At 36.3% G+C, this 11,546-nt stretch overlaps 2 protein-coding genes and 1 pseudogene across 2 annotated transcripts; 2 read left to right on the forward strand and 1 right to left on the reverse strand.

The window, feature by feature from the left end:
- Positions 1-170: 170 nt before the first annotated feature.
- On the reverse strand, positions 171-2,015 carry LOC128031734 (selenoprotein N-like; annotated as a pseudogene).
- A 984-nt stretch (positions 2,016-2,999) lies between these two features.
- Positions 3,000-4,942, forward strand: LOC127933341 (MORN repeat-containing protein 2-like). The gene is made up of 5 exons (XM_052530270.1): positions 3,000-3,098; positions 3,263-3,313; positions 3,412-3,518; positions 3,858-3,994; positions 4,098-4,942. Exons 1-5 carry the CDS (start codon positions 3,092-3,094, stop codon positions 4,198-4,200), a joined length of 405 nt encoding a protein of 134 aa, XP_052386230.1. The 5' UTR covers positions 3,000-3,091; the 3' UTR covers positions 4,201-4,942.
- A 151-nt stretch (positions 4,943-5,093) lies between these two features.
- On the forward strand, positions 5,094-11,539 carry LOC127933342 (rho guanine nucleotide exchange factor 33-like). The gene is made up of 15 exons (XM_052530271.1): positions 5,094-5,425; positions 5,621-5,649; positions 5,987-6,151; positions 6,858-6,955; positions 7,132-7,238; positions 7,375-7,470; positions 7,593-7,719; positions 7,931-8,063; positions 8,156-8,257; positions 8,648-8,740; positions 8,920-9,131; positions 9,217-9,285; positions 9,988-10,594; positions 10,723-10,859; positions 10,949-11,539. Exons 1-15 carry the CDS (start codon positions 5,404-5,406, stop codon positions 11,064-11,066), a joined length of 2,115 nt encoding a protein of 704 aa, XP_052386231.1. The 5' UTR covers positions 5,094-5,403; the 3' UTR covers positions 11,067-11,539.
- The last annotated feature ends 7 nt before the right edge of the window (positions 11,540-11,546 follow it).

An 11,546-nucleotide genomic window follows, 5' to 3' on the forward strand; every position in this document is an offset into this window, starting at 1 on the left:
ATGTAGCTGAAAGAATCCTAGATCTCTAGCTTTAAAACCCCTTCTGAACAATGATTAACACTGTCAGAAGATATCAGGATACAGATAAAGTAATGCAGAACATTATGGCCAAACTTAACTTTTCCAGAATTTGCATTCTGTTATGCCTGCCTGTTTCTGGGTGTTTTACCTCAGCATGACTGGTCATCCAGGGCTCCACAGAGCAGGATGGAATGAACCAGCTTCTGCTCTGCATCGGCTGCTAAAGGCCTCATTGAATGGTAAATATGTCAGCTTGCAGAAAGAAATCCCACTGATGAGATTGGCAATGATAATGACAACCTTGCAAACATCTCTACTTGTCTGTATCACAAAAAAACTAAGATATCTCGAAAGAACATCTGCAGATTCTTAAGAACAGATTTGTAGTATGAATCTGTGATACAGGAAAGAGGTTGAGAATTGAGAGTCAGGGGAATCACCTTTTTAAATGGGTACATTGTGACCTCTAGGTGTCTGGACGCTGCTTCTCTGCTCAGCTCTGCAGTCCAGACAATCTCCTCAAACACAAACTGAATGGGCTCTCCTCCCTCCCCTCGGCTGTCAATCATGTTCCCCTGCTCGTCATAGATCACTGAGGGAGTGGAAGGACCTTCTGCCCAGAGCTCCATCTAAAAACATATATGGCCCATTTACTTTATGCAGTAATCCCATGTATTGTTTTGATTCAGAAGCAAAAATAAAAGCTATAAAGCATGCAACGAAATGTCAGGAGAAGCATTTTCAGCATTATGTATAAGACAAATCAAAATCCTCTGAAGATAAATATAAGCACTAACCTGGGGCAGGACGGCAGGTATCCAATATCCACCTCCATGTTGCTGCTCTCACTAACTACATAAAGCCACTCCATGTCCACATTCAGAGACCTGCCATATAAAACAATCAACTAAGGCTGCCGGATAATGTATAAACTGAAAATCTGAATTATTTTGCAAGTATAAATCTCAAATATAGTCATTTGAGAAATGTCTTCTTACGTTTCATCTAAAAAATGATTGCCCTTACACAAATGAAGATAATGTCAAGTCATATGCATGGTTTATTTCATCTCATCTAATTTCCTTATTTTATTTATCATGTTTTTTAACATTCTCTATATTAAGAACTAAAATAGTTAAATTTCTTATTATTGCAAATATCTAATAATCTAATATATTTCTATTAATATGGAAACACGTGGAACCAGTGGGCAAATATTGCAGGCAATCATGCTAAAATAATTGAGAGAAACAGAAATCATGATCACTGTTAATTACCCAGCCCTACACTCAGCACCTTAAAAGTGTTAGGAAATACAGTTAGGAATACTGGAGGGATGATGTTACCAGCACACTGCCCAGGACTGAACCAGAATAGAAAAGTCTTGAACATCATTCAGCTGGAGCTCAGCATGGATTCTGTAATTAGTAACACAATATTTTCAGACTGTTGGAGGCTCACAAAAAAATAAAATTAAAACTGAAGTTACAATCAGATTTAAGCAACACACACAGTGCTTTTCTTCTGGATTTTAAGAAATCCCATTTATTCTTGATGACAAAAACTTTATCCAAGCATGCAGCAGGTTTTTTTAACTCACCTGAAAACAACGTCCCTGTGGAGCGAAGCGAGATTTCACAAAGGGCCTTGGGTGGAACATACTCAGCACAGAGTGGATCAGTACCTGGAGACAAATTAAATAATCAAAAACTCTACCCACCAACTAAACAGAAAAGGACAACCTCGGATCATGTGATTCAGCTCAAACATCTAAACTAATCCAAACTCATTTAAAATTCTTAAAGGTATATTTGTACCTCTTTGCCTCGTGGTGTGGGAGGGTGATAGCGGTTGTTGGGAAGGTAGCCGGTGAAGATGTTCAGTTCGCTGGGGATGATCCACCAAGTGTTGACCAGGGCAGATTCATCACTGGGTGGCAGAAAGACCATGAACTGCCTGGCATTAAATGTGGATGAAAGAACAGCTGGACATTTCCAAGAGTAGGTTTTGGAACCACATACAATGTATGACAATAATTATGGTTCAAAGAATGTACTGAGTCTGTCTTTTTGTTCTTAGTGCTAATACAGTTCTATGTGTAATGTTTGTGAAAAGGACTTTAAACCCTCGGCATACTAGACGTGTAGACTAGAGTTGTTTTACATTTATTTCAGTTAATATTAAGTGAGCACGGAGGAAGTCGTTCAATAATATTATAAAACATTTGGAAACCGTGAAAAAAAGGACAAATGTAAATTACAACTGTGGTATAAAAAAATAATAATTGAGGGTATTTTTACACATTTTTAAACATTTCCATGTTTTTCCCATGGAAGAATACTGGATAAGGTTTTTTAACAATCATTTACAGTTTGCTGGCATCGATTTCATTTTATGCTATACCATTACATATATTGCATACCATTGTTTCAGAAGGGCACATGACAAATAAGTTGTGAAATCCCCCCCCCCACACTTTTTTTTAAGGACATTTTTAAATCCAAATAAGGTTTAGCCTACAGATATATATTATACTTTATCAAACTTGTACTTTATTATTCTTTTCTATATTATACTTTATCATTTATAAACAAGTATTGCATGTTTGCACATGCTCCTGTGGAACAGTCCATAAAATACCAACAGATCACACACAGGCATTTAAAGCCAGAATTACAATACCTTCGGACATTAAAGAGACCTTTCTACAGACTCTGAAAAACACCTAAAGAAAGATGTCCAGGTTCTATATTTACAGAGAATTGTCAATGAATAATCATCAGTTATATCAACTCATTTATATTAAAAAAAGTCCTCTTACAGTCCATATCTTCCTCGACCTGCTGGAGTGTGTGAACCGGTTTTGGATGGGATGTAGGATCCCATTCCTGCTACCCACGCTGGATAGAGTGCGCGCGAGGAGTGAGGTGCGCGTTCACCAGATGGCAGTACAGGCAGCGCGTGACTCAAAAACATTCAGACGAAGCAGAGTTGATGACTCGTTGCTATGGAGATTCTGTCGCAACCACCCTGTAAAGAGTTTCCACTAAAGCCAATTAAATAAAGCATCATGTCTGGTAAATATATTCATAACAATTATTTCTATAATTTATTTTGTAACGTTATATTCTAAATATAAAGACTTGTTACTCGTCAAAAACCTTAAACTCTACTTAACTTAATCTCTATCTTCAAGATATAAAAACCTCCTTGATTTAACATTACTGCTCTTTGTTTGTAGAGATTACAAGTCTTAAAATATCTTACATTTTTCCAAATGGAGACAAATATGGTGAGTTAGCTGACATCTTATAACTTCTCTATGAGTGTTTTGTTTTATTTATCCAGCCCACTAAACAGGTGTGTACCCGTGTGTTTGTGTGTGATCAGAGGGAGAATGCTGTCGTACTTCAGATGGTGTGGTGATGAGGAAAGGGTCTGGCACACAGACATCAGCCTCTGGAGTTACTTACACTGGAGAATGGGACAATGATAAGGTGTGTGTGTGGGATGTTTTTCTATCTATCTATCTATCTATCTCTCTCTCTCTCTCTCTCTCTCTCTCTCTCTCTATATATATATATATATATTTACAATATTTAAGTAACTCACATTAACTTTAATCTCATGTGCACTAAAGCTAACAAAGTCAGTAACATACTGGAGCTTTAGTTACCTGATCTCCTGTCATAGCCTACTTTTCGATTTTTATCTCAGTTTTGAGTGCAACTAATTTTATGAAATCTAAATTCAGACATGCGACAACTACCTATTTTACTTATTTTATTATGCTTTTAGTAATTATGTCTTGGTTACTGGTTTAATGTGGCCTGTAGATGAATGGCAGAGGAACTCTTACACACCCTTCAGGGGCGATTTACAGCGGCCTGTTCAGAGACAACATGTATCATGGCAAAGGAACATACCGATTTCCTGATGGGACAGAATACACAGGAACCTTTAACAACAACAGGTGATACAGTAAATAATCAGTTCTCCAAACATATGCAAAGCAGGATTCAGCATCATTGTCATAAGAAAGGCTTAAGTGTCATAAAATAAATTTGTTTTTGCAGATTTGAAGGTGAAGGGGAGTTCACAGATTCACAAGGACTTGTGTGGACTGGGATGTTCCGTAACAAAGCGGCACTGGGACTGAAGCTCAAAGTTAACATGTGACATGGACACAAACACACACCATTTATATGAATACAGCAACAAAAATAATAGTAATAATATATATTCTGTCCTTTTCTGATCTAGATGACATAGATTAAGTGCTATAATGTTAAGTATTTAATCACTTTACCAAACTGAACTTTAAGAAGTGATAGTACAATATGAGCATCTTATCAAGATTATGAAGCGAGCATTTGAGTAAACTTTCTTAGAATTACCACCCGTGGAAGTACTGAAAAAGATCTTATATACACCGTGATGCATTATCACAGCTAGCGGCCCTGAGGCATTGATCAGATCTGGTATACCAATAAAATAACTTCAGTTCCAGCAGCATCCACTGAATATCAAGAACACGTGTTCCCACACACTACTTCTGAAAGAATCACTACTTTGTTTTGTGCACAGGGTGAGAGGAATGTGATTCTCTGTGTACAGTTCAGCCATTGGTGGAGCGCATCTCCAAAATACATGAGCATGCATAAGCAGCAGAGCTCATGACTGCATGAGAAGTCAAGAGTTGTGTAAGACCGTGAAGCTCAATTTCCTGTCCTCTGGAGTGAGAACGTGTTTACTGTGGATCAACACCTCGGCTGGAGATCCACCGCCTTTCATTTTGCTTCTAATTCTGCTTTAAATTAACATGAAGCCCTAGTGTTCAGTTAAATCTGTGTTATTTGTTTCAATGTTCTACCTCAATTAAATGTATGACTCAATGTTCACTTTTGAGTTTTTGACAATATTTTGGTGGGAGTTTTTGTTCATATGTCTAGCAGATCCTTTTCAGAGCTCATACAAAGTTCATTGCAAAATGGAAAATTGGTCTTAAAGGTTGAGGAGGAAATTTAATCGTCTGATTCTGAGCCATAAAAATGCTAATAGTCGTCTCTATCTTTCTCTCTCTCTCCCTTCATCCATCCACTTACTGTAAAACAAGGCCTCTTTTTGTTCTCAACTTCATCAGACTCACATGTTTCAAAGAGGAGGGGAAGAGATAGGAGGGACAGATGAGAGAGAGAAAGACAAAGTCACAAAATCAGAAAGCTCTCCTGTCATTTCTAACCATATCAAAACATAGAAGTGTGACATTTCATTGGCTTGTAAAACTATCAGTTTGAGCAAAGAAACTCTACTAGAAAGGATCCACACCACAGAAGAACTCAAACGACATTCCTGGATTTGGACCTGGAAGACCATCGGATCATGGAGAATGGCAAAATAGAGGGTACACAATCTTTCTGTCATGTTTTCATCATTTTTTATTTACATGAATAATTGGTCATTAACAGTGAAGTCAACTTTCTATGGATGGCTTTTGAAAAGTTTTCTTTCTTGTACTTGTATGTTTCTGTCATTTTCTGTGTGATAAAAGTCTGGTTTCGGTATGAAATTGTGTTTTTGTGTGTTCTTGCATTTACAGGTAATGACATAGATGCCATAGACGTTCAGGTAATCTAAATTGCCCTCTTACTTCAAGTTTGTGAAAGCTTTCTCATGATTTTGTATGAGTTTGAGTGTGTTTGCTTGTGACAAAAATAGGTATTCTGTTTTAAGCACACTGTTTCACTTAACACTAATTCTAATCACACACACTCATACAGTTACTGCTATTAAGATAACAAAAGTCATTGAGACAATGAATTGTTAATAGGAAGCGTGTGACTGAACACAGGCCACATTTAGCTTGACCCTACCTAAATGCTATTAAGACTGATCTGAAGCTCCTGTTTAATCTCTCGCTATCTGGGTTTGTTTCTTATTGAGTATTGGTGACCTTTGACTTCAGTTGCAGGCAATGTGGGTGGAGCTAAAATCAGGAGTTGGAAGTGTGGTTGAAGATTGTGCCACCCTACGGCAAACCTACAGCCGCCTGGAGGAGAAAGTCTCCACCTATCAACAAGAAACTAATGACAAGATCCTGTCTCTCAGAAACACACTTAACACATTACAGGTTCTAACAGTTATATTATGTGATTTAAAATGAGTGGATAATCAATATCATTTAAATAATATAAGCAATTGCTTAAAAGTTTGGGGTCAGGTCGATTAAAAAAAAAGGAAATAAATAAATACTTTTACTTAGGATACATTAAACTGGTCAGAAAAGACTTTTGAACTTTTTATTCATTAAAGAATCATTAAAGAGAAGATCATTGTTTCCACAACTGTTTTCAACACAATATGAAATGTTTCTTGAGCATCAAATCAGCATATTAGAATGATATCTGTTATGGATCATGTGACACTGAAGACTGGAGGAATGGCTGCTGAAAATTCAACTTTGCCATCACAGGAATAAATTACATTTTAAAATTTATTCAAATAAATAACACATACTTTTAAATTGTAACAGTATTTCACAGTTTCATTGTTTTTACTCTTAAATGAATGCAGGATTGTTAAGATTTATTTCAAAAACAATAAAACATCCCAAACTATTAAATAGTTACTATAACTATTGGTAGTGTATATTATGTATAAATTAATATATTTTTTATATAAAAAAAAATGAAATATAATATTAGTTATTTTCTAGAATTCAGTTTTTTGAAGATGTATTTCATGCATTTTTCTGCATAATCATTTCAAAATACTGCTTATATTTTGATGACATTGTTTATTCCATTTTTTTTATTTTATTGTGTATGCATGTGCAGGAAGACATAAGCACTGCTCTAACTCAGCTCTCTGAGGTTAAGAGTAAACAAAAAGACCTGCAGGGGGACCTGGACCTCATGCAGAGCACTCAACACAGGTGATACACTGTGGCTGCTAAGTTCTTAATATGCTTAATGTTCTTCTAAAATTCTTCTTTTTTTAATTCATGGTACAGTGTTATTAAACATTAGATGCAATCTTAAATGCTTAAGTTTAAGACTGTTATGTACCTTTTTTGAAAATCAAAATATATAAACGTGGTATTATTGGCAGGAAAGGCTCAAGGGGGGAGGGATCAGTGGATGGCCACGCCTCTCTAAATAGCCAAACAGAACTCAGTCTCATTCAGCATTACATAAGCAGCCTTTCAGCCAATCAGAGTGAGTACAAATTTAGTTGGATGTCTAATGAATGATGTTTTGTACTATAAACACAAGTGTCTAACAAATGTAAGCTAGTCAGAAATGATAGCGTGGTAATGTATTAGATGACAATAATTTGCGTTTTTGTGGTTAGACTCTTATCCTGAGCATGACAGTCAAAAGAAGTCTGCATTGTGGAGGGAGAAAAAAAACAGCCAAGATCTGAAAGAACAAAACTACTCAACTATAAGTGAGTGGAGTCATATACAGCAGAATAAAAGTGAACATGCTTTTATTTTTCATTTATCATAATATTTTAAGTGAAAAAAAACTGTAAAGAAAAATGAACAAATGATGCCTTTTTATTTTCAGCTCAGAGGCAGACTGCAGCTCTGGAGCTGTTGGAGTCTGAGAGAGTGTATGTGTCATATCTCTCACTCCTGTTAAAGGCCAACATCAGTTTTAACTCCTCGGAAAATGTCGGCCTCAAAGATAAACGGTAACTATGGATAACTTTCATACTTCAGTGCTAAACAGTGCTTAAATTGTAATAGTCTGCTGTGGAACAGATATAATATAAAGCAGATCTTCTTTTCTTCCTCATCTCCTGTTGATTTTTGTAATTACATTTGATGAAGAAAATGTAACGCGAAACAGTGTTTTGATGTGCATGATGATACGTTTTTTTTCTTTTCTTTTCTTTCTCTCAGGCCTTTCCCTCCCTCTCTACGCTTCTTGATTCAGCAGCATCTGGAACTCCTTCACCTCCTGCAAGAGAGAGTTCTTAAGAGCCACTGGCAAGGAATCATGGGAGATGTATTTCTAAGACTCACTAGCAAAGAAGTAAAATATTCTAAAAAGTGAAATTAAGCTACAATCAATTATTCTATCATGTCCTAAAGTCCACTATTTAATCTCAAATGTGTGTTTTGCAGAGTGATTTTCTGGATCATTATGTATCATATTTACGGGACTTGCCAGAATGTTTGACCGTGGTTAGTCTGTTCTCCTCTTCAAAATCAGGCAGCTTTCTAGAGGTATACATACACACATTATATATTTAATAAATACAAGATTGAAAACTTTATATAAGTGATTTATATATATATATATATATATATATATATATATATATATATATATATATATATATATATATTTATATGAGGCATATAGATACAGTGTTATGCCACAGAAATGATAAGAAAAATAACAGTACATAATGTTTCTATGAATTACATCTCTGTTTCATTTTCACCATATTAATAAATAAGATTATTTAATATTTGTACATTTCTGTTAATATTATTATCAATAAACCCAGATCATTTAGTTATTACATAAAAAACAAGTTTAGGTTACCTGGCATACATTTGAGATGAATCCACATAATAGCTTTCTTATTTGTTGTATGTGTTCGAATCCAGAGTGACATCACAGGGGATGAGACACATCCGTCTCTACACTCTCTGCTTCTACAACCTGTCCAACGTATCCCAGAATACCATACGCTCCTCCAGGTAATCAAACACATCTTTATGGTCATACTAACAGCATATAGGCATGTTTATTAGTTGTGCATGTTTGATAAAGTGACTCTTGTGATGGTATCATACCTTGGTCAAGCAATGCTACATAAAAACTGTCTAATCAAGAAAATGCATGTATGTGTCCGTTTGTATACTGCTGTGTTTTACAGAGTCTTCTACAGCAGACAGAGTCAGAGCATCCAGACTATTACCTGTTACTGGTGTCTGTGCAACAACTCCGATATTTCATGACCCAGTACAGCCATCTGCTACAGCACAACCAGGAGCTCCTCACACACAGTCATGCCCTGCGAGAACACACACACAACCTGTGCACACACCAGCAGGAGTGGCCCCAACACACCCGAAAAGAGCTTAGCAGGTAAGTTCTAATGAAAAAATAATATGTTTGTTTGTGTGTGTGTGTGTGTATTGTAAGGTTTACTGGCTCTTGTTTTTAATGTCAGGTCTACAGTGAGACAGCTGTATAAAGTCGACTATGAGAAAAATAAAAAAAACAACACCAGTGCACAAAAGTGAGTAGATAGATACACAAATCAAATACATCACAAAATGAGCTCATGGGTTTTACTCAAAGCACTTTTAAAGCTTTTTTTCAATGCCTTTATTATGCCCTTTATAATGGCAACATAAACCATTGGTTATATTTATTGCATGAAAATCAACAGTGACAATTTTCCTGTAAACAGTGTCTTTAGTGAAGAGTGTTTGAGATGAAATTTGAGACAAACACTACCATTCAAATTATTGTTTTTTTCAAGGAACTAATACCTGTATTCATCATGCATCCATTAATTAGATCAAACGTTAACAATAAAAACACATTTATAATGTTACAATTTCGATTTCAAATAAATGTTGCTCTTTTGAACTTTCAATTCATTATAGAATTCTGAACACATAAAACCATTTCCACAAAAATATGAAGCAGTTTTCAGTATTAATAATAATATTAAATCCTCATATTAGAATGATTTTTGAATGAATGAAAATTCAGCTTTGCCATCACAGGAATTACATTTAAAAAAATATTAAAATGGTAAAGTTATTCTAAATGTTAATAATATTTCACAATATTACTGTTTTGACTGTATTTTGATCAAATAGATGCAGCCTGGATAAGCAAAAGCGACTTTAATGTCCCTTTCAAAAACATTAAAAAAGTGCCCGTAATTAAACAAACACCCTTATACATGTTCTTTTTTTTGTTCTGTAAGTGATCCTTCTCGACGTAACAAACACTACCCTGACTTCGAAGCAGCACCCTATCACTACGACCCAGAAATCCCGTCCCCTGACTCCTTCCTCTCCGACTCTGACTCTCGCCACAAAGCCATCTCAGTTCCTCTGCGCAGAATTCCAAAGACAGAGGGAGCGGGATCTGGCCTCTCTGATGCTCTGGGTGCGCTCTTTCCCTACAAAGCTGGAGGCTCTCGCTGCTCAAGCCCGTCTCATTCCTCTGACTCCAGCATTGATATCGCCTTTGTGCATTGTAGTCCTTCTCATAGTCCACCTATACAGTCCCACAGTAGAGGGCGAAGTGCTGGGGGTGTGGCTTATAGGTCCAATAGGGCCTGTGTGTCACCTGACTCAGCAGACATTGTGAGACCACACCCTCTACAGGCAGTGCAGAGAAAGAGCAAATCACTGAACGGCCTGCAGATGGACAGTATTGATACTCACGCCCACCAGACAAAAACTCCTGCCCACCCGAAGGTGGAGCGCCAGTCAAGTGGCAAATCAAGAAAGAGACCCAGTAGTCCAAAACACAGATATGAGACACACACTGACACAGAGGAGCAGCCGCAACTAATACATCAAAAGGTACACACACATACCACCCACTAAACATTAGAATTGTCCATAAAAGCTGAAAATTAAAAGCTAATTGATTTAGTATGCATATATTTAGATGTGAGTGTGTGTGAAAGCTCATTCTGCTTGTTCCTCAGGATCCTAGAGACCTGGTGTGGGAGGAGCTCAAATTGAAGGGTGTGTCTGATGACTATGACCACACCCCTTTGAGTGAACGCAGTAGGAAAGAAGGAAAAGGGTTTAGGAACTCCTTCAAAAAGCTTTTCAAGAAGAAGTGAGTTAATATGAGGAGACACATGGCTACTTTGCATGTACACAATGTCCTCACATTTAAAGTCATGATACTTTGTGTGTGTGTGTCAGGTCTAGTGGCGATGGAAAGGAGAAGACAACAGTAAAAGCTGAGTGTCAAAGCAGTGGAGAGCTGGAGACCACCAAAGCCCCTCACATAGGAGACATTGACAGAGGAACTGCTGTTTAAACTGTTTTACTAAGTGGTTCTCAACTGGTTTTGCTTCCGGGTACAGATATGAACTTCAAGTGGTGATCCAACAGAATACCACAAATGCTTAGACTTGTGTTTCGCTCTCTAAATATTTCTTGAAGGTTGAGGATTTCATGCTTTCGGACACAAAACATTTGCATGATAAATAAATGATTAATATCATTTTGGCCAGAAATGTGAAAACATTTGGTTCTTGGATTGTTTATGAAAATATATACTGACGCATATAAACAAACAGGCACACTTATCCATCTTTTGTTCAGTTTATGCTGACAGGATGCAAAACTATGTCTGATAAAACGTAGAATGTTAATCACTCATAAATAAAAATACTGTAATAAATACATTTTGTATACTTTACAAATAAAAATGTAAATACATTTGAATGTAAATGTAAATAGTTACAATTAAAATAAAACAATAATAAAGTGTGTGTGTATATATGACAAAAAAACA

The sequence above is a fragment of the Carassius gibelio genome, chromosome A17, assembly GCF_023724105.1.
Source record: "Carassius gibelio isolate Cgi1373 ecotype wild population from Czech Republic chromosome A17, carGib1.2-hapl.c, whole genome shotgun sequence".
NCBI classification, from domain to species: Eukaryota; Metazoa; Chordata; class Actinopteri; order Cypriniformes; family Cyprinidae; genus Carassius; species Carassius gibelio.